The 23,042-nt window shown below is 28.3% G+C and overlaps 4 protein-coding genes and 1 non-coding gene across 7 annotated transcripts; 3 read left to right on the forward strand and 2 right to left on the reverse strand.

Annotated features, from left to right (window-relative positions):
* Nucleotides 1-421: 421 nt before the first annotated feature.
* LOC112771253 (uncharacterized) lies at nucleotides 422-1,990 on the reverse strand. The gene is made up of 3 exons (XM_025815935.3): nucleotides 1,802-1,990; nucleotides 1,493-1,663; nucleotides 422-587 (listed from the first exon to the last, which is right to left on the reverse strand). The coding sequence occupies exons 1-3, from the start codon at nucleotides 1,919-1,921 to the stop codon at nucleotides 498-500; spliced, it is 381 nt and encodes a 126-aa protein (XP_025671720.1). The 5' UTR covers nucleotides 1,922-1,990; the 3' UTR covers nucleotides 422-497.
* Nucleotides 1,991-7,771: 5,781 nt separating this feature from the next.
* Nucleotides 7,772-7,853, reverse strand: TRNAS-AGA (transfer RNA serine (anticodon AGA)). The gene has a single exon. It is a non-coding gene; the product is annotated as a tRNA-Ser (tRNA).
* A 697-nt stretch (nucleotides 7,854-8,550) lies between these two features.
* On the forward strand, nucleotides 8,551-12,127 carry LOC112771254 ((+)-neomenthol dehydrogenase-like). Its single transcript, XM_025815936.3, has 4 exons — nucleotides 8,551-8,783; nucleotides 9,727-9,988; nucleotides 10,584-10,778; nucleotides 11,485-12,127. Exons 1-4 carry the CDS (start codon nucleotides 8,692-8,694, stop codon nucleotides 11,878-11,880), a joined length of 945 nt encoding a protein of 314 aa, XP_025671721.1. The 5' UTR covers nucleotides 8,551-8,691; the 3' UTR covers nucleotides 11,881-12,127.
* A 1,064-nt stretch (nucleotides 12,128-13,191) lies between these two features.
* Nucleotides 13,192-15,917, forward strand: LOC112771255 (uncharacterized protein At4g14100). 3 transcript variants are annotated; one of them, XR_003186946.3, is made up of 3 exons: nucleotides 13,192-13,801; nucleotides 15,016-15,410; nucleotides 15,626-15,917. XR_003186946.3 is itself a non-coding variant. In XM_025815937.3 (2 exons), the coding sequence occupies exons 1-2, from the start codon at nucleotides 13,291-13,293 to the stop codon at nucleotides 15,216-15,218; spliced, it is 714 nt and encodes a 237-aa protein (XP_025671722.1). In that variant the 5' UTR covers nucleotides 13,192-13,290; the 3' UTR covers nucleotides 15,219-15,917. The 3 variants fall into 3 exon arrangements, 1 of the variants encoding a protein (XP_025671722.1); XR_011876112.1 differs by having other exon boundaries at nucleotides 15,016-15,402; XM_025815937.3 differs by having other exon boundaries at nucleotides 15,016-15,917.
* Nucleotides 15,626-18,183, forward strand: LOC112771256 (uncharacterized protein At4g14100). Its single transcript, XM_025815938.3, has 2 exons — nucleotides 15,626-17,162; nucleotides 17,815-18,183. The coding sequence occupies exons 1-2, from the start codon at nucleotides 16,685-16,687 to the stop codon at nucleotides 18,000-18,002; spliced, it is 666 nt and encodes a 221-aa protein (XP_025671723.1). The 5' UTR covers nucleotides 15,626-16,684; the 3' UTR covers nucleotides 18,003-18,183.
* Nucleotides 18,184-23,042: the final 4,859 nt, after the last annotated feature.

Below are 23,042 nucleotides of genomic sequence, written 5' to 3' on the forward strand. Positions count from 1 at the left end.
TACATTGGAGTACAATATCACTTTCTTCGAGAAATAGTAGAGAAAAGAAATGTTGATATGTAGAAGATTCATATTAAAAATAACCTAATAGATGTCATGACAAAACCAATCAATACTAAAAAATTTAAATGGTGTAGATCATTATATGGCATATCAAATACATAAATAACATAAATTTTAAAAATTTACTAAAATTACTTAACAGTTTCAGCATATTCCGTTAAGTTAAACATTTTAAAAATGATAAAGATGCGATTATAACATTCCAATTAAAAACTTTTAAAATATATAGAAATTCAATGATACATTTAATAAAATTATAAAGACTAACACAATAATTTAATCTATATATAATGAATATGAATTACTAGAAGCTAGCATATATATTTGCATTATATATATATATATATATATATATATATGGTGATTTTCTCTTTCAGGAAACAAACCAAAGATGAAATTAAATAGTATAATTAATTAATGTAATAACACAATCTTTAATTCACTTTCTTCCATTTCTGAATAGCTTGAGACACTGCTTGTTCCACTGATTGTGCATCCATGTACCGTGTGTCTTCATTGTTCTCCTAATTAAGGCACACACAAATTAAATATTTAATCATAATCACCCATGACAAATTAAAACAATAAGTACAAAGGTAAAACAGTTTAGTTTGTAATGAAAATCTAGATTTACGTACCCAGAAAATAATAAATAAATGAATAATGTGAGGCAATGATTTCTTTCCCTAATAATGAGTTGTATTACATTTATTTACATGTAATTATAATACTCCTCCTATACTAAGTTGACTCATTTTTTTTAACCAAAGGTATATATAATAGATCAACAAAATTGACCCTATTATAGTAGAAAAGAATGAATCAAATCAATGTATGAAGTTGATTAATATAAAAAAAAAAAAAAAGATAATATAAGTACAAGAATGATAATGAGTAATTGATTAATCAAAATTTACTCTCCTTTATTATTAGATAAATTTACTATCAACCTATTAACTAATCAACTTGGATTGATCTAATGATTAATTTTTTAATCTGTCGAATAGAAGATACTGTTAAAAAAAAAAAAACATATCAACTAATTCGTGACGTATGATCGTCACACTTTTTTTAGCATTTTGCTGGCACGTTAAAAAAAGTGACAAAAGAATAAAATCAACTCATTAATTAAAACAATTAAAAAAAGATGTGAATACCAAAATTAGGGAGTGGATCCTCTCTAGTGAAAAAAAAATTGGATGGTGTCAATTGTGATCTCTCATCCTTTATTGCTCTCTCTTATATTTAATTTTAACCCTACTTATAAAGTTAATAATGAGAAATCACACTACATTTTCTCAACTATTAAAAAAACTGGACAGGATCTATTTTTCCAAAATTACACCTTATAATTTATTAGTTTAATTTGTAATGAAAATTAGAGATGTGGGGGGAAAAAGTATTATAGAGATAGAAGTATATGATTTACTTTAACTCCAAATGTTTCAAGAGAAAAGGTGTCAACAGAAGAAACCCTAGCATGGAGCACATCAAGACCCAGATCTTCAAAGGCTTCCAATATGAACTCAAGCAAACCCTTGCAATTCCTTTCACTCACCACCTTTATCATGAACCCCTCTTCTTGTGCCTCAACTTTCATCTACAAAAACATCATTAATTAATTAATAATAACATGCACAAAAAATTAATTAATAAATACTAAATAAAAAAAAATTCTCCTTAGTATTTCCGAATAAAAAATATAATTACATAATTGGAGATTAGGGTGGATACATACCATAGGAATTATTGGATCATAGTCAATGGCTTCTTGTGCTGTTTCTCCTGCTAGTTGGTTCAGTTGATGTTGCAACTTTTGCTTTAAACGGCGTCGTATACAATAATCCACCGCATCCATTATTATTATTGAGGTTTGGTTCTACCGAGCTAGCTGCATAGAAAGCACCAAACAATTCCATCATCATCATATTATAACAACATATATATAGTTATTAATAATCTTTAGATGCAAAAGATTACAAAAAAAGAAATAAATAGTAATAATTAACTCACTAAATTTCCTTTTCATCCATATTTCAAACATGAAAGAATATAATATATAGTATATTAGAAAGGGAAAGTATGAGAAGCTAATGGAATATTTATACAATGTGTATAATGAAGGTTTAGGGAGTATTAGAGATATAATCATTAGTGTTATTTTTTTTCATCAGCTGAAGATTTTGGGATGAGTGGTATCATGACATGGTATTAGAGCACTAGATTCAAAAGGTCAAGAGTTCAATCCTTGGTAAACCCCAAAATCAGTTTAAACTTTTGGGAAGATGTTTATTATCGCTAGTACTCGGATGATTATTCTAGATAGTATGGAGATGTTCATTTTGTAACTTAATAATCTATTATACACATTGTATAAATAATCCATTGTCTCCCTAGCAGGATCTTATTAGAAAACATAGCATAGGAAATGATGAGATATGGAAGGAAAATTAAAGAGAGAGAGGGATACATATGTATGTATGTTTGACAGTTTGAGGGTAAAATTAAAGTAATTACCGAATTTAATGTTTATAATCTATTAGGCTATTCCTAATAAGTGTGGCTTTTTTTTTTCTCTTCAGAATAATAATACTGGAAATTAAACCAATAATTTGTATGTGTCTTTCTTTAAGTCTCACTCCCACTTCAGATCCACTCTCTTTTTATATATATAGAAAATGATAAATAGATCTTTTGACCTTTTGATCCACAAACATTTAAGTTTTTGAGGATTTGAAAATACATTTAAGTCCTTGATTTTTCAAAAACCTAGACATATTGATCTCTCATGTTCACTTGGATCCGTCCGACTCAATAAAAAAATCATAGATGACTCTTGTTGTACTAACTTGGTTGATACAGATGCATACATGAGAGAATTTTTAAAATTGGACAAATTAGATTCAGAGATCGATATGTCCAGATTTTAAAAAGGTCAGAGACTTAAATGTATTTTTAAATCTTTAAGAACTTAAATGTTTACAAATCAAAAAATCAAGGATTGATTTATTGTTTTTTTATAATCTATTTTTTATTAATTGACTTATGAAGTTCATGATATATGAGTGACGAGTGTGGGAAACTTTATTTATTTATCTATTTTATGCGATATATAAGTATAATTATATTGACTATTTTATAGGTTGACTTATATACAGTAATCTTATTATTGTTTAAAATAATAAAATAAATAAATTAAAATTATTTGTTTAATTAAAAAATTAATATTATTCTATTTTGTTTGAACTTCTAGAATTGGATGAGAATAAATAATCAAATATAAATAGAATTTCATATTTTGGTTTCCAAGATACTAAACTTAGGTTACAATTTTTATCCGTTTATTTGACCTGATAAGAACTCAATAGATTTTGATAAAAAAAAAAAAATCACACATTAGTATATATCAAGATTACAAATTAAGATAATGATAAAAAACTGATAAAGAATTAAGATTTTTTAATTATACTCATGAATAATGTAGATATGTTTTTACTCTTAAATGTTTTTCAATAATTTAATATAAATGAGCTGAAAGTTAGAAATCATCTAATATTTTCAACAATGAATTACATTTTGGAAAAAATAAGAAAAACGTTTTGATGAAAATTTATTAACATATTTTGAATGTTTTAAATAAGAGGCCTGCTACACATACAAGAATTTTTGACTTACAAGCTATACAAGTTGGTCCAAGTCCAAGAAAAAAACACGCGCACCACTCTTTTAAATTGAACGTCCAACGCACGCGCCTTACAACATGTTCATTATACTGCACTCTTCCTTTTCTTCCTCAATCAAAATGCAAACAGTCAAGATTCAAGCGACATTCGAAACAAACTACAATTCTGCGAAGAGTATAAAAAATCAAGAAGAAAAGATACAAATCTCCATAAAAAATCACCAGAAAAAACGAAGAAACATTATTCAAGGTACTGTTTTACTATTTTTCTAGATTTTTTTTCTAGATTGTCTCTGTCATGTGCTTCATCTTAACCAGCAAAACATTAAAAGATTTCAAGAAGAAATATACTGTCTCCCCTCTGATATTGGGTGTATTTCTTAAATCCTTTGGGTGTATTTCTTAAATCCTTTGGATGTATTTCTGTAATCCTTTGGGTGTATTTCTATAATCGTTTGGTTTATTTCTGTAACCGTTTGAGTGTATTTCTGTAATCCTTTGGATGTATTTCTATAATCCTTTGGGTGTATTTTTGTAATCGTTTGGGTGTATTTTTGAAGTTCCATTATCTTCAAAACAATTTCAAAGCTTGATTTCAGAAACCATGAAAATCGAAAAAAAACAGAAAAAGATCGAAGGCAAAGAGAGAACGCACTAAGGAGATCGAATAAATTTGGCAAGAAACTCGAAAAAGGAAACAAAATCTTTTGAAAAATGGAAGTTATACATTCACACATTAATTGATTTGGATTGATTTAAAAGTTTGTTAAAGAGGTCTGTAACATAAGCAGCACGTTTATGAGTTTCGTTCTCTTTAGACTTGTAAAATTTGTTAGCGCAAAACACTTATACGTAGAGATTAATTCTTTAAACAAAGGTATCTGATTTTATAAGCGTTAAAATTAATTTCATCAATGGATTGGTGATAAGAAATTAAAATAATAGGCATAAAGTATATTGTGTGTCATCTATATTTGCTTATTATTAGTGGTAGCTTTAGTTTGGAATGGAAAGGGAAATAATAAAAAAAAAAAAAACAGAAACTGATTCGATTTATACATCAAATGTTAAGATTTAAAAAATAAGAAATTATTTTATTTGTTGAAATTTCATGAGGTTTGACAGCTATGTGTATTTGAACTTTTATCAAAATTGATAAGAATTCATTTAATATAAGCTTTAAATATAAATCAAATTAATTAAAAAAAAAATCCTTTTTTTAGACAATCAAGTCCTACCTAATTAATGTACTTTTTTTTAATATAATAAAAGTTTAGATAAGTTGAGCAGCACAGTTGGCACAATTATCATATAAAGTTTACATAAACTTTTAGATATTTTAAAATATCGAAATTTCAATAATTTTAATTAATATATATATTTTTTATAATTAAAATTAACCGCTAAAATTATATTGGAATATTGGATCATCGATGTTCTAAGAACACTTAAAATTCTTTCTAAAATCTATGTCACAACGCTAGCCTTCAAACTTTACATACACACTGTGACCTACTATAAGATTATCTATTACAGGGATCATGACAATGACAATCAAACTTAAATTATTGATTTATTGTGGGAATACAAGTCCATTTTTTACTATAAAAATTACCTGTTTTGCTTAGCCCATGTAGGGTATATTTGTTGTCTCAATTCTAAGGAAATATATATATATATATATATATATATATATATATATATATATATATATATATATATATTATGTTGTGTATGTGTAAGAAAAAAATATGAAATTAATTATTTATGTTAGAATATAATTAAGATCAATTAGTATTATTTAATATATTTAAATATTTATTATATGATATTACGTTTTTATTATTTTATTTTTTTAATATTTATAAATATTTTTTTATATTGTATCATTATTTCATACAATTTGAAAATACACAATCTTTTTTTTATTTTTTTTTCTTACTCTTTCTAATAATTCATATAAAATACGTATTAAAATATAAAATATATATTTAAAAAATTAAATAATATATAATTATAATAAAAATATAATAATCAATTTAATAATAGATTTTTTTTGTATATATATAAACCTTGAGCATTGTGTGGATTTGTTTTATGCAAATTATTTTTTATATTAGGGTGAGAATAATATTTCTCATGATCATAGGATATAAGGATATTAATTTTAAATGTAATATTATTTGATTTAAAGTGTAAAAATTAGATCATTTAATTTGTGGATTTCAGAATAAAAAGAATTACAACAAACAAAATAGATCCTCTGATTTAATATTAAATATTTTTTTTATAAAGTAATCGACCTGTCCAATTACATAGTTCCATACTAAAAATTAATAATAGATGCAAAACCAACATAATTAAATTGCACACTGTATTTATCCATAATAATTATTTTAAACTTACTGTATTTTTGCCAATGAGTTATAACTTAAATGACATAGTCTCTCCATACTCAATTAAGAGGTTGCGGGTTCAAATCTCCTATCTTTGATAAAAAAATAATAATAATAATAATTGTTTTAAACTTAGTGCATGTCTATACCTACCTCTTTGACGAAAGGCAATTAATTATTAGAGTAAGGTTGGAAGAAGCATTCGATTTGTTGGATTTAGAAGGCTAGAAGCTATAAATATAATAATCTTAGCTTCCCCTATTTGGAACGTGAATTAAGAACATCACAATTTTGTGGGCAGTAGCACTAAACAAGCAGCAAAAGACCCTGGTTTTAGGACATTCAACTTGAGCAACATTTAGGTGGCGATTATGTATATATATATATAATATTAATTTTTACTATTATTTATTATTATTAGAATTAAATGGATATAAGTGGCTAAACTTAATATAAGACAACTGTGACTATTGCTATAAAATAAGTCAAATTGCATTTAATTGAAATGACATTATTTCACGGGGATAATCTTTATAAAATATAACCTTTTAATTCTTTGGTTGGGAAGGGGCGTTAATGAAGAAAGAATGCAATAGTAACAGAAATGATTAGTTGGGTTTTTTTTTTTTTTTTGGTTACATGGATTATTTGGATGAGACTATTTACAGAAATAGAAACAGATAAATTGTGATTTGTAGTATATAATTTAGAAATTGTTCATAATAATATCAGAGATGATTATAGCTGACTCCACTTAATGAGAGAAGATTTTATTTTTGCTATAATGTCATCAGCATCATGATACACTACTAAGCTCTAATAAGAATGGAGTTAGGTTGAGTTTGGATAAAAATGAGAACCAATTTATTTTGATCGATTCAAGTTGAGTTGAATTGTTGTATTTTTTATAATTATATTTGAACTGAACATATTAAATTCGGAATTAGATCGGCAAATGCACAATCAATTAAATTTGTAAAAAAAGAAAAAAATAGAAAAAAAAAAGAAAAAAATCAATAATAGTGAGAAATAAAAAAAATTAGATGAGTTACACATTATAATTATTTGTTTAGTGGCATGGAATAAGTGAAATTAAAGTTAGGTCGAATTTTTTCAGATTCGATATCCGGACCAATTAAAGTCTTATAATGCTTCGGATTAAATTTATTTGAGTTCGAATTATCCGTCTCCGTTTACACTCATTATTAATGATGGAGATTTTTTTTATTATTATTTTTGTATTTGTTTCCATCTTGTTGCTCCAATTTCTTATTGTATTAAGATCCTCGTATCAAAGGGAAAAAAAGGAAGAAAGAAATACACCAATTCTATTAAAGGCACTATTTTCGTTGTCTTGTCTGTAAACTAAATTATTAGTGACTTGAAGGTGGAATATTATAATAAAATTTAGTTGCCAAATATGCCAATTCAAAATAAAATATACCATGTATGTTGAATATTTGAATCTGATTAATTAATTATTAATTAGCAACAAGAGAAAGGAACCGTTAAAGTGCTTGTGAGGTGTTGTATGTGTGAAAACTGAAAAGAAACTTAATTAGGAACAATCAAATTGAAGAAAAGTAATGAATTGAATGATTTTGCAGAAAATAAGAAGGAACCAAAAAATCGTGGTCGGCAGGATTCGAACCTGCGCGGGCAAAGCCCACATGATTTCTAGTCATGCCCGATAACCACTCCGGCACGACCACCTTTTTGTTTGGTTCTTCTAGAATATATAATGAAATAGATTGCTAAGAAATTTTGCATCATCTCCAAAAATTTCATTACATTCTAGTATCTGAACTTTACAAAAATAAAATATATAGATTCTTTCATTATATTTTTAAGAAATTCTTTGTCCAAATAAAAATAATAAATTTGACTAAGATAGAGATGAAAATGTTTGACAAAAAATTTTTTAGAGATAAAAAGTTTGGACGACAAATTTTTTAGAGACCTATTAAGTATATACTCTTTTTTTTTTTCTATTTTTTAATATCCATGATATCATCTACAAGAATTTTTTTGTTTTCTTAGAAGTACATATAAAATTTTGTTAATAACATTTCGGTTAAATCCTAATTTTGTTTCTAGTTTTAAAAGCTAAAGTTTTTATTTCATTCTACATTTGTCTTCTGTTTAAAATAAAAAAAAAAATCTTTTAAAAGTACTCCATTCTCACATTCTTCTGAGTAATAATAACAATTATAATTGCGATGGCTAGTTGTAGTTATTTAAAAGTTAACTTGACAAAAATTATTGATAAGAATTAAAGAAAGGACACTAATTAAGGATGAGGAACAAAAATTGGTTTATTACCTAAAGTTTAGTTCTATGCATTGACCAAAAGGGCAACATAGGTGCTTGTACCAACAACGTGGCATGCTTTAACACCGAGTTATTCCATTTCTTGCGGGTTATGTATGTGACACAAGTTTCATCTCTTCAAAGTTCAATTTCCCAATATCCAAAACAACAACATCCAATTCTACCTTTCAATTTAGCTTCATTAATTAATTGTTGCTAAATCTACAAGGGATTGAGATAATGGGGCACAAAGAAAAATCTAAGGAACGAAAAGAGAAGAGATTGCATGAGATATCATTGTTGAGGACCATTCCTTATTCTGAACACCAAAGGTTTGAGAATAATTACTTTTAGTTTTGATCTAGCTTTCTTTACTTTCATTTTTATATCTATATGCATTTCTTCAAACATATTTGTAATTTTTTTTAATAATTTTATTTTTATGCACTGTTAGTATAAAAATGGTGTATTGTTATATCAACAAAAAAAATGAAAAAGTCTATGGGCCAGCAATTTTATTAAATTTTGGCCATCATGTAACTAGCAGATAAATGTGAGTCATTGGATAAAATCTCACACCAATCTCACACCATTAAATCATCATGGATGGATATTTGTGGCTACCAATCACAAAAATTACTGCCCCCTAACATTGCTCAAAAAAAATTTCAATTCATTACTTAAAAAGTCATTAAAAAAAATGAAGGATTAAGTGTATCTATTAATATTATTTGAATTTTACTATTGATAAATTAATTTGATTTTGTGCATTTTGGATATTATGATAAGGGCAATACTACGTGATCAATAAATATCATTATTTTTAGTCAATATTTTATAGCAATAATTTGCACTTATATTTAGTTCGATTTTCGCTAGAAAACCAACTAAGAGTGTAGCCAACTAGTTGAAAAACAGCATATCTGTTATGAAAAAGAAAAAAACAACCTCCTACTATTTGAATTTTTCGAATTTCAAAACCAGAAATACAAATGGTTGACTTGAGTTGGCTTATGCTGTAGTAGGCTCCCTAGATTTTTTTTATTTTATTTATAGAGATTTTACACATAAGAAGTATATAATTTGTATCTATATTTACTAGAATTTTGCACATATGAATTAATACAATTTGCCTTCACATTTTTCAGAATTTATACACAAAATTAATAAAATTTATTTGTTAAAAACAATTTAATAGTTGTGCTAGTTAAATGATGGTAAAAAATACTAAAAATTACGGCCCCAAAAGTTTCTCTTACAATTATTATGTTGTAGGTGGTGGTCAAAGGAAACCATTGCTGTGGTAACTGGTGGGAATAGAGGAATTGGGTTTGAGATTTCAAGACAACTTCTTGATCATGGAGTAACTGTTGTGTTGACATCAAGAGATGCAAGTGTTGGTATTGAATCAATGAAGGTCTTGCAAGAAGGTGGTCTTGATCATGTGGATTGTCACCAGCTTGATGTCTTAGATTCTTCATCTATCAATGAATTTGCTGAATGGTTGAAGGAAAAATATGGTGGTTTAGATATTCTGGTCAGTTTCTAACACAAAATAACTTTCTCAATTATTATTATAATAATATTGGACATTAGTATTTACATTTGAATAATTAATTACTACTTTGGGATCCATTATGTAAATTTTATTAATTTTAAGGTGGAAACTCAGGTGAAGTTGATTTCACGTGAAGTTGATACCTGAGAGCCGTTAGATGATTTGACTGATTTGACTAAGTTTTCATCCAACGGCTCTTAGGTATCAACTTCACGTGAAGTCGACTTTACCTGAGTTTTCACCTAATTTTAATTACTCTTTTCTATTATGTGCAAATGAAGTAACTTTAATTTGACTTTCTATAGCTATAATTAAGTTAAAGGTTACTAAACTTTGCTCTATGTGTATTTTAATTTCTACTTGTTCTTAAAAAAAAGGCAAAAACAATCGTTAAATTTGTATAAGTGTGCATTTTAGCCAAGAGAAATTATATACCCTTTAAACTTTGAAATATGCAAATCTTTTAAATTTTCTAATGTGTTTTGACATTTAGAATACATAGAGTAGATGACAAATTAATTTAATTAATTAACAAGAAGGTTTTTGTGGTATGTGTGTGATTAATTATTTGCAGGTAAACAACGCTGGAGTAAATTTCAATCATGGGTCTGATAACTCAGTTGAAAATGCTAAGAAGGTTATAGATACAAATTATTATGGAACAAAGAGTATGATTGAAGCTATGATTCCTCTCATGAAAGCATCCTCTGCTGGTGGCCGGATTGTAAATGTCAGCTCTCGCTTAGGTCGTCTAAATGGCAAACGAAATGTAAGTTAAAACTAATTTTCTTGTTTTACGAAAAAAATAATTAAGATGTTAATACGTATTATGTTAAACCCTCTTTAAGAGAAAAATTCAAAATAGCCCCTGACAATTATCTCAAAAGACAACAAGGTCGTTGATAAAAAAAAAAACATAATCCGGCCCCTAACAATTACTTCAAAAGGACAACGAGGCTCCTGTGCCAAAAAAAAGTCAATGTTATTTTTTTTGGCATAGGAACTAATCAGTTCCAAAAAAAAAAGATCAGGGACTGGATTGAATGTTTTTTTTTTCTTAGGGGTCTCGTTGTCCTTTCGAGATAATTGTCAGATATCGAGTGAGGTATTCACTCACTGTTTAATGATTTTCAGTTATGATCTTCGTACTAAGATATTAGTAGTCATCTCCTTTCAAAGACCTAATTATCATAAGTTAAAACTAACTTTCTTGTTTTATGAAAAAGATAATTAAGATATTAAAACGTACTATGTTATATAGTTCAGTCAAATCTGTACCGTTTAACAATACTTAGTTATGATTTATAGACCTTATTATTATAAGTTAAAACTAACTTTTTTATTTTACGAAGAAGATAATTAAGATATTAAAACATATTATGTTAAACTATTCCATCAAACATGCTAAACTATTTAACCATATGCAATAATGATTCATGGACCTAATTATTATAAGTTGATGGAGTATGATACAGAGAATAGAGAATGAAGAATTGAGGGAGAAACTAAGTAATGTGGAAACCCTAACAGAGGAACTGATTGATGAAACCCTAACCAAATTCCTACAACAAGTGGAAGAAGGGACTTGGGCCCAAGGAGGGTGGCCTCAAACATTCACTGACTATTCAGTTTCAAAGCTTGCAGTGAATGCATACACAAGGCTTATGGCAAAGAAGCTTTCTGAGAGGCCAGAGGGCCAAAAGATTTACATCAATTGCTATTGTCCTGGTTGGGTCAAAACCGCCCTCACCGGCTACGCCGGAAGCGTCACCGTCGAACAAGGTGCTGATACTGGTGTCTGGCTCTCCCTTCTTCCTGAGATTGCCATCACTGGCAAGTTCTTTGCAGAAAGAAGGGAGATTAACTTTTAACTTGATAGTTAATATTTGCAAAGTGCATAGGGGAAAACACATACACTATAGAGACATTTTGAGATGTAATGGTAAAGAATTAATTCATGTATGTAAGAGTGACCATGTTTGATAATGTCATTCATCATTATTATAAGCTTAGCCTTAGGTTCATCACCAACAATTTGAAAGTGTTGCTTTTATTGTATGTTATTTTACATGTTTTAAGGTATATTACTGTTGCAATATATTGCCTTTAATTTGGTTCTTTGAAGACTAATTTTCTTGTGCTTTCGATTAGAATTCTTTTTAGGAGTTGAATGGAAAATTAAACTACCATGTTTCATACTCTATACTGTAAGAATTTATCAAATTTAGTGTTTAAAATCTAGATCTAGTCAACTATTAATAAAAAATAATAAATTTTATTATTCAGGTAACATTGTTCTATTTTTTATGTAGATATATTATTTATCATCAATCATAATTTAAAGACATAATTAATTAACAATAACTCTCTTTTTATTAAATATTAATTGTGTATAAATAATATTATTGACTAACAAATATTGGATAGTAAAGTGACTAAAAGAATTTTAAATACTAATTTAATGTAAGTGTCAAATTTCAAAAACTAAATTAAAAAATTATTTTATTTTTAGTATTTCCATTTGTATCTTTTTAATATATAAATTTATTTTGGATTATATACATTCACTGTAAGAAAAAAAATATTCACATAATTCAGAGACATATAATATTTGGCTAAAAAATTTAGATATGAAAGTGGGATGAGTGATATATTTTAATATTATAATTTTTGTATTTTTTAAAATTATGAGAGGTATACAAATCGGTGGGCTCCGATTTGTATTAAAAAAAAAAAGTTAAAGTGCACAAATTAAACCCTTCAATTTGTGTATATCAAAATTTTTAAATTTTTTTAAACACAAATTAGAGGGTCCGATTTATGTACTTCAATTTTTTTAATTTTTTAAACACAAATTGGAGGGTTCGAGTACAAAAATTAAAAAAATCAGACAGTTTGATTTTTGTATTTCTCAAAAATTAGACAGTCCAATTTTTACTCTTTAAATTAAATTATCCTACATTTCAAAAAAAGACTGCAATAGTCCACAATTAAAAAAATACCATTATTAATCCAATATCAAAAATAAAAAAGTTATTTTTGTATTCGCAAAAGCTAAAAAATAAAAACAAAAGAAGGCAAATAAATAAGAGAATGGTGATTATATATAAAAAATATAAAATTTTAGTAATTATTCTTATAATTAAAAATATAAATATATAAAAAATTATCCACATAATATTACTTTGATAAATAAATAAAGTAAATAAAACAGAGTTGTTGAGAGTTGAAAGCTCACACTTTTTCCTTATCCTTGGTGTTTGACTCCACTCGAAGCAGCCATGGCCACTAATAAACCCAATTCAGCACCGCCATTTCTCCACCACCTCCTCCTCCTTCTCCTTCTCCTCAATCTGCTTCCACTTCCAATTTCATCATCACGAAACCCTAAAGAATCTCCAGTTCCAATTCCAGCAGATTGGCCGCACCAATTCCACTCGGTGCTGTTCATGAACAGAAGCGGAGCACTGCAAAAGATTGACCTATGGTACGACTGGATCAATGGGCGCAACTTGAACATCATTCAAGAACAGCTTGATGACGTCATCCTGTACGACGCCGAGTGGAACAACGGCACGTCGTTTCAGTTCACTGTCCATCCAGCTGAGGCGAAATGCGACGTGTTCCAACTGGAGGTTGGGATCCTGAGGCCCAATTGGCTGGACGGTGCTAACTACTTGGGCCAGGAGACGGTTGATAATTTTGTTTGCAATGTTTGGGAGAAAGCTGATTTCATTGTTTACTATGAGGATGTTGCTTCTAAGAGACCTGTTAAGTGGATCTTCTACTCAGGTACCTCTCCACTGCTTCTTCAGTTTGTTAGATTTGGAGGGAAAGTTAGTTAGTATTTTCTCACGAGAGTAATGATGCACATTCAAGTCCTAAGTATTTTTTTTTATGAATTAAGTCCAACCAATTTAAATAATAAGACTTAAAATAATGCTAGTCATGACTGATTTTTGTTATGTTGGATAAACTTGGTTGGACTTAGTTAAGAAAAACATTTGGATGTGTAGCATTATTTTTAACTACTCTAACTAACTTCTCACATTGCAAATCAAAAATGCTATTTATATATCAAAATTAGTTACTAAAAATAACAACCAATGTATTTGTGTATAAATATATATGTAGTTTAATTTATTTTTAATATATTTTTGTATTCCAATATGTATTTTATACTAGTGACTGATTTTGATGACTAATTTTGGTGTATGCATAATATTGTTGATGTATTTATATATACAAATACATAATAGTTAGTTTAGTGGCAGATTTTTTATGTAAACTTACCATTTTTGTTCATCTAATTGGTGTCTACCAAATTTACCAATTTTTTTCCATTTAATTGTTACATTAATTTTAGAGGAATACTAGAGAGCTATGAGAATTTATTATTTTGGTTATCAATTAGCCATCAATGTTTAAAAGTGTTGGCTAAAGTATGTTGTTGGATTTCTAAATTAAAGGAATTTGATTAATAGCTAAAAGTGGTGTCAAAAACAATAAATTCTGATGAGAATCTGGTATTTCTCTATGTCCGAGTTCAATGATTATAAAAGATTATTCTGTTATGGAACGATAACTGACACTACCCGAATCTGATGAGAGAAACATTGAACATGAGATTATTTTCAGTATTTTATTGACTAAAGTGCTCACTTTCAAGTTTCAACACCCTTTACTGGTTGCAATTGAGTTCAAATGTCCAGTTTTTCAAGGAGTTTGATCTTCTCTGATGACAATTGTGCTGAGATTTGAATATATAAAATGCACGTAGGTTGTTATAATATAAGTATCAACTTAAGTATGATCATTGTGAATTCCTAACAAAAAGTATTCTGCAGTTGTGATGTTTTAAATGTTGTCTAGTTAGCTAGCTAGCTTGTTTTTTCGGCGTATTAGGTCGGAATCTTTATGCGCGCTTGTTGTTATTAGAAGTGTTAGATTCGGCAAGTTACTAGAATTTGTTTGTGAAGTGAGACTAATTTGGTGTGTGATTGCAGGATACACTGCTCATGTGATGACATTTGAGGTTGGAGCAGTTCTTGATGATCCAAATTGGCAAGCTCCTCTGTATTGTTTCACTGATGAGAATGAGAAGCAAACAAGAATAAGTATAAGAAAAAGAAAAAGTAGAAGCAGCTCCTCTTTTGGGAGGTTGATGAGGAGGATGGCTTATTCTGCACATGATCATATGGAATTATGAAATTGGTGTATATAATAAGAATAATAATAATAATGTCTCTGTATTTTTGGGATATGTCTCTCTATTGGTAGGTGATGTTTACAAAGATAAGAGTAACAATTGGTTTCTTTGACAGGGGATATTGGTGTAGAAAGCATGAATATGACCCGGCAGAGTCTTTGCTCTGAGGCTAGAACTGTTACAAGTTATTCGGTTGAATTTAAGCTTTAAAGTTTGCTAATTATTAATAAAGTCTATTGCTACTTTATTCCTGATTAAACCTTTTTTTAACTTAAATAAGTTTTTGCCTTTATAAAATATTTTTATTTGTTTTAGTCTTTGTAAAATTTTTCTTTTGGTTTTATTCTTATAAAATTTAAAAGGTTTCTATTTTTTGTGGTTTCTCACAGTATTCCCTATCCTGGCAGGTCAAGGACTAATCCGTCGCGGTACTGAGCTCCATTTAAAGGTTTGTCGCTAGCTAATGGGTTGCTGCATGCACAAAGCAGGATTCGAACCTCCAACACTTGCTTAAGCGGACTAATGAGCTAACCACTAGACCAACCCAACTTGCTATATTAGTCTGCTTTAGCTTATACCGATTAAAGTTGACGTCATAGGTTAAATGATAATGGCTCTTATTCTCATGAAGATATTTGTATTAAAAGTGTGATTTGTTTATTTAATAACACTTTAAATAAAGATAATATTTTTATAACATGTTAAAACTAAATTTTATAATTCATCATCTAATAACAAAAAAAAATATTTTCATATGAAGACAATTGTAGAATCTTTATTCTAATATCCACCAATGATAATATAGCAAGTTAAAACAATTATGTGATAAAATGTGCCACATCAATTAACCACACAGACTAAAACATTTTTTTTTTAATTTTACCGGATCGAAAAAAAAAATTACATAGACCAAAACAATAAAACAAATATTTTATAGATATTGAAAATTTATTTAAATAATTTTTTTCTACTATCTTTGTTTTTAAATAATTGTTGTTTCACCATTTTTTTCATTAAAATTAATCTATTTAGACTTATTTTGTATAAAAAATTTAATCAACAAAAAAATGTTAGTTACCTAGAAGAATTAAAATTTTTATATAAAGAAAGACTTACATATAATTCATAAAAAACGCAAAATATCAACATGCTAAAGTTCAAATGACAATCTTTCCATCTTCAGTTAGAAATTAAAAAAAATGGAAACTCAAGTGCAGTGGACTTTACGTGAAGTTAATAGTTGAAAGCCGTTCAGTCACAAAAAAAAATAATTGAAAGCCGTTAGATGAAAATTTAGTCAAATCAGTCAAACTATCTAACGGCTTTTAACTATCAACTTCACGTGAAGTCGACTGTAGCTAAATTTCAAAAAAAAAAAAAACGCAGAATATTTGTTAAAGCATTATGGTGTGAATCTTGAACCTCATCTTTTATAGTTCTTATCTAGTTTTGTTTTGTAAGCATCAATGGGGGCACCCATGTCTTCTTTGTTCTTCCTCCTCCTCCTTCTACTTCTACTCCCCCCTTCTTTATCAATGGCATCAAAGCCACCACCACCAACCCCATCAGAGTGGCCACTCCAATTCCACTCCCTCATATGGTACAACAGAACCGGTGTCCTCCAGAAGGTGGAGCTATGGTACGACTTCATAAATGGCAGAAACTTGAACATCATCGAAGAACAACTCACGAATCATGTGTTGTACGATGTTGAGTGGGACAATGGCACCTCCTTCTACTACACTCTTGATCCTTATCAGAGGGAGTGTGATGTGAAGCATTTTCCTGTTGGGATTCTGAGGCCAAATTGGCTTCATGGTGCTACTTATTTGGGTCAGAGGATGGTTGATAACTTTCTTTGCAATGTTTGGGAGAAGGTTCATTTCATTCGCTATTATGAGCATGTTGCAACTAAAAGGCCTGTTAAGTGGGTCTTCTTTGAAGGTACATTGCTATTACCACAATTCATGTTTGCTTTGGATTTTAATAATTCTCAGATATTGATTTCATGGGTATAATCTAAAATGTTAAACTATGATTTCAAAGGGTGTATCTAACAAACTCCCTAGTATTTTTTTTTTTTTTTGCTAGATTTTCAGTACAATAGCTTAGACTTTTATTAGTAACGATGTAAACTTTTTTTTCTATAGTATCTTTTAATTCAATAAATTAAAAACTAATTTATTACGAATTTAAAGATTATTGTTAATTAATAAATTACTATATATATAATCAACGGAATTGGTCCAAATAGTAAATGAATTGAATTCGTTTAAGCAGACTTATTTTTGTTAGGAGATTTACCCACCATAATTAGGTGTGCGATTTTAATAGAGTCAGCAGATTAGTTGGGTAAAACTTTAGACGATAGACTAACAAAAAAAAAATATTGCATACATAAGACAATATATAAATTTTTGATGTTTACTTAAGTGGGTGAGTGAATTGATCACTCCGCTTGTCAAAATGCTTAAAACCCTGCAATAACAAATTGCAGTGATGTGAAATTATGAAAGTAGTGTCATTTGCTAGGAACCACTGATTTGGAAGTGAATGTTAAATATGATGCTAAGTATGGTTGGTGACACTACTACAGGTCCACCGGGGTACACTGCACATGTGATGACATTTGAGGTTGGTGCAGTTCTTGATGATCCAAATTGGCAAGCTCCTGTTTACTGTTTCACTGACGAGGCTAAGAAGGAAAATCCCAATCCCAAGATTGCTTCTCTCCAGAGTTTGATCATGACATGGATATCCCTTTGGAAAACGGCAACTGTGTAATAGTTAGTAAAATGCTTAATTACATTGTGTTTTAGGATTTGTTTCCTTTGTGTTGTTTTTTCTTAATTGATGTTTTCGGCAAAAATTACGAAATATAAAATGCACCGCATGTACGTGAATGCGACCTATCTTTTAGAAGTAAATATTAATATAGAACTCCGAAGATTCTGACGATTATAAATAGTACTTAATTTTTGTTATTAATAAAATAGTCTTTGAATAATTTTAAAATTTAACAAACTTGCTCTCGAATTGGTTGAAACACATATCCAATGAAAATACTACTAAGCTGGCCACAATATATATATCCACATAAAATTATTAAGAGAAAGTATAGAGAGCCAATGACCTAAGCGTACAATGTGTACAATGAAGGTTTAGAAAGTATTAGAGATATCATTATTAGTGTTACATTGTCTTGTCAGATTATGTTTTTGGGATGAGTGGTTTCAGGACATGGTATAAGAGTTCCAGATTCGGAAAGTCAAGAGTTCGAACCTTGGTGAATCCAAAATTAGCTTTTTATAACATGAGATGTTTATTATCCCTAGTATCCAAAATTAGCGTACACATTATACACTTAAGCTATTAGTTCCCTAGCACTACTCAATTATTAATTAATTAACTAAATCTCACTTGAAAAATCTAACTCCATAACCTAATCTCCTTTCTTGATGTACTCTCTTGCTTTTTCACTCTGAAACGAGCCAAAACAGCACCTCAACCTTCCCACTCTCATAGAGCCGCGGTCGCCAATATTGTGTGGTCGTCGTTTCGCCGCCAGGTCTTCTATATCCATAAGCTCCTGTGTCATCTGTTGTCAGTTTGTGCTTCATGGTGGTTCGCTTCTCTCCCTACGGTCAAACATAAGAAACACACATAGCAGTGGCGTCTCATCGTCGGGAAACTTTCTATGCCGGTGAATGTGGATTTTCTATTGTTGAAACAGAGGCGACAGCAACAACGGTTTTTTCAATAGTCTAAACGGTTTTGGCACCATCATCATCAATAGATGAAACAGTCACCACCTTTTTTTTTTTAACTTCAACTACTACGGTTTCTTTCACTTCTTCTCCCCCCATATCATCTTTGTCTGTTTTCGGGAGTTCAGAAACTTTTTCTTTCTCTTTCTTTTCACTTTCTTTCTCAGCAGTTACAGTTTCTTCAGGCTTGTGTTGTTACTTGGGTTGGTTAGAGACAGAGAAATAATGGTTATTAAGAAAATAGATCCTCTCCATTTTTTTTAACACTTAAAAGAATAAAGTGTGATTTCTCACTTTTAATTTTATAAGTGAGACCAAAAATAAATAGAAAAAAGAATAATAAAAAGTGAGATTAAATATTGGACACATCCATTTTTTTTACTGGAGGGGATTCACTCACAACTTCCAAATTCTTGAATTATTGTATATGAATCTATTTGCTTTCTCTTTTAAATGAACTTTATTGTTATTAATCTTTTTTAATTATAAATTAATCTAAAATTGACCATTTTCAGTGATTTGAATTTTTGAACTAATAGGTTCTTTTTTGGAGTAATTAGGATTCATGGGAATTTTTTAATCTGTAATTTACTGGATTAGGGGTTTAGAAAAAAAAATTTTAATTTGGGATAATTTTCCGGATCTCAAAGTGAGAAAATGCGCTGGGAAGGATAGAGTGCATTGGGAAGGGAGGTTTGGAAAAATTAGGATACATTTGGTGTGATTTGGAGAATTTTTTCTTATGGCTGTGTTAATTTAATTATTAATTATACCTAAGTAATTAGTTTAGGATGCTGTCATTTTAGTAAAATACAGTGATCAATTCAATAGTATTTTTGTTATAAATGTGTTACAACAAGTTTGGAAGCATGCTTATCAAATTTTAAAATTATTCAAAGACTATTTTATCAATAACAAAAATTAAGTACTATTTTATTAGCGTTAAAATCTTTTAAGTATTGATTTGGTTTTTTTTTAAGTTGTACATCAAAATTAGTCATCAGATAAAAATATACATTAAAAATAAATTAAATTAAATTTTATATATATATATATATATATATATATATATATATATATATATATGATGATGATTGAGTTTAATGGTCGATTGTAAGTAGTTTGTTTTAATAATAAAAAATAGGTCTTCATAATAATAGTTTTAAACATATTAGTTAAGAAGTTTAATAGAAAGAATTTTTATAACAACTTTAACGACACTTGTTATTAAAAAAAATCAGCAAATATTTGCTTTTTGATATTTGTTAAAGATACTTAAAAAGTTAAAATAGGAACTTTGATACTTTTATGTATTAAATGTCTTAAAAGTATATTAAAAATGCTAAAAACTTCATCTTCTAATATTTTCTTTTTTAATATGTATCGTAAAAATACATGTTAATCAAAATTTTTAAAAAATTTTACGCGTGATATTATCCTCGCAATCCTAGGAAATGGGACATTTAGTGAGTATTTGTTTAAAGATTAAAATAAATATTATAAGGGATTATATTTTCAAGAATAATTTGATTGGGAATATTATACCCGAATATTATAAGAAAAATGTATTTGTTTAAAGCTATAAATGTTTTTTTGTCACTAATGATATAAATGGTTGAACATTCGTTTTAATATTTTCTAAAATAAATTAGGGTTTGTTTTATTATTTTTTAATAATAGATTTTTAAAGACGTAAAATATGAAAGTGTAAAATCGTTCGACTTAGTATAAATTTTAGAATTGATTGACTCATTAAAAATTATGATATCAAAAGATTTTAAGAGTTAAATCGAGATTCTAATGATTATAATATTAGGAATCAATATTTTTAGTAAAAAACAGAAAATTTGCTAGTGTTTATAAAATAAATATAAAAAAAATAATATCGGCCATTTAATATTTATTTTATTTTTTTATTTTTCGTGACATTTCTTAATTCAACAAGATAAGGAGTCCGTCACATATTTAAACTCTATTTAAAGATTTATTATTGACCATTAAATTGCCACATCTTACGTACATAAGGCAGATTTCGAAACCATTTATCCTAATAAAATGATGAGTTTTTGTTTTATTGCTCATAGGATTTTGGGCAATTTACATAAATGAATTGTTACACCTTTAAAATTACGTAAATACATTGTTTCAAAAATGAAGACGCAAATGTATTGTTTTATGTATCTATAGAAACCGCTGCTAGCAGTAGCGGTTTACACAAACACAAAATCCGCTGCTGTCAGCCACGAATTACGTTGAAATGTGGCAGCATGAAAATCGCTGTAGCCTGCCGCGGTTTCTGCTTGATTTGAGTTGGTCATAAATTGCTACTAGCAGTAACGGTTTATGTGTATTGGGACACGTACGTAAACCGCTGGAGGGAGTAGCGATATATGTTAAGTATGGGTTGTGTTCTTTGCTGTTGATTTGCATTTGAAGTTCTAGCTAAATAATTTTTTTTTATTTGTGCAACTTTATTATCTTATGCCAAAAGCTAATGTAATGGCTAAGATTTAAAAATAATTTTTTAAATACATATTAATTGGTAAAATTTTATATTCTTATGAATTATTTTTATAAATTAAAAAAAATTACTAATACCTATCAGAATAATTATACCTTTCTATCAACATAGATTTAATAAATATATAAAAATTTGTATTTTAAAATTTAAAATACAAAATTAATTTTATTTTAATTTTTTTAAATATTTAAAGAAAATATAATTTTAACAAAAGACTTTTATAATTACAGAAAATATACATCTCTTTAAAAAATAATAGAAAAAACGGCTAAATAAATCGTGCAGCGGTTAATTTCACTATAGAATTCTCGTGCGAGATACATTAGTTGTGATTTCAAGGTGTGTTTTTGTGTTATAATAATCATAATGAATTCGTTTCAATGATATCAACTTCCTATAGTTTGGAATCTTCACACCCCATTTTAAGGAACTAAATATGAGGAAAAGAGTTTATGCTTAATCCATTTACTTTTTACTTATGCAAACCATATAGCTGTTGGTAATTGGTAATGTTGATAATGCAAATATTTTACTTGGACAAAGTTTCATACTTGCCTTGCCTGATAGCGATAAAATGCAGCTGATGGCCTATTTTATCGAAGCATTTACTCATCGGATACTTAATATAATGCGAATCCTATATAGTCCTCAATTTAACTAGAATTGTTATAATTTTTAAGAAATTCTTACTAGAACGTTCTTTTATGAGATTTTTTTTAAGTAGTATATATTTTTTGTGACAAATCAAACTATTATTGAATCGACGAAAGGTGAAAAGTGATTCGTATAATTGATCTTAATACTGTTGAACTTGCTCAATAAATTATGATTCTCCAAACTTTAAGTGCACCAAATAGCTCATACCAAAATTAAGCAGGCACTAGCTATAACTTTTATTTTCTCAACATTAGCTTTTGACATAAGACAATAAAGTTGCACAAATAAAAAAAATTCGTTTAGCTAGAACCTCAAATGCAAATCAACGGCAAAGAACACAACCCATACTTAACGTAAACCGCTGCTGCCTTCAGCGGTTTACGTATGTGTCCCAATACACATAAACCGCTACTGCCAGCGGTTTATGACCAACTCAAATCAAGCAGAAACCGCGACAAGTTATAGCGGTTTCCATGCTGCCACATTTCAACGTAATCCGTGACTGACAGTAGCAAATTTTGTGTTTGTGTAAACCACTACTATAGATACATGAAATAATGCATTTGCGTCTTTATTTTTGAAACAATGCATTTGCGTAATTTTAAAGGTGTAACAATTTATTTACGTAAATTGCCCGAGAATTTTTTAACTCGACAGGTTAAAGACTAATTTACATATATTTAAATTTTATTTAAGAGTTTGTCATTGACCAACAAATTAATGAGAATCTCTTTGACAAAAAATATAACAATTATACATATAATAGTAATTCACTTATTAATTTTTATTTCCTTAATATAAGAATAATAAAACTTTCTATTTTAAATAAAATGTTATTTTTAGAAATTAAATTTTAAACTTTAAAAATGAACAACTTAA

The sequence above is a fragment of the Arachis hypogaea genome, chromosome 18 (assembly GCF_003086295.3).
Source record: "Arachis hypogaea cultivar Tifrunner chromosome 18, arahy.Tifrunner.gnm2.J5K5, whole genome shotgun sequence".
In the NCBI taxonomy this organism is placed as follows: domain Eukaryota; kingdom Viridiplantae; phylum Streptophyta; class Magnoliopsida; order Fabales; family Fabaceae; genus Arachis; species Arachis hypogaea.

Coding starts and splice junctions, on each gene's coding strand:
- LOC112771255 (XM_025815937.3), top strand. CDS start 13,291: ATGGCCACTAATAAACCCAATTCAGCACCGCCATTTCTCCACCACCTC. Junction 13,802..15,015: donor TAAGTGGATCTTCTACTCAG/GTACCTCTCCAC, acceptor GTGTGATTGCAG/GATACACTGCTCATGTGATG.
- LOC112771256 (XM_025815938.3), top strand. CDS start 16,685: ATGGGGGCACCCATGTCTTCTTTGTTCTTCCTCCTCCTCCTTCTACTT. Junction 17,163..17,814: donor TAAGTGGGTCTTCTTTGAAG/GTACATTGCTAT, acceptor ACACTACTACAG/GTCCACCGGGGTACACTGCA.
- LOC112771254 (XM_025815936.3), top strand. CDS start 8,692: ATGGGGCACAAAGAAAAATCTAAGGAACGAAAAGAGAAGAGATTGCAT. Junction 8,784..9,726: donor CCTTATTCTGAACACCAAAG/GTTTGAGAATAA, acceptor ATTATGTTGTAG/GTGGTGGTCAAAGGAAACCA. Junction 9,989..10,583: donor ATGGTGGTTTAGATATTCTG/GTCAGTTTCTAA, acceptor AATTATTTGCAG/GTAAACAACGCTGGAGTAAA.
- LOC112771253 (XM_025815935.3), bottom strand. CDS start 1,921: ATGGATGCGGTGGATTATTGTATACGACGCCGTTTAAAGCAAAAGTTG. Junction 1,664..1,801: donor ATGATCCAATAATTCCTATG/GTATGTATCCAC, acceptor ATGTTTTTGTAG/ATGAAAGTTGAGGCACAAGA. Junction 588..1,492: donor TTGAAACATTTGGAGTTAAA/GTAAATCATATA, acceptor TGCCTTAATTAG/GAGAACAATGAAGACACACG.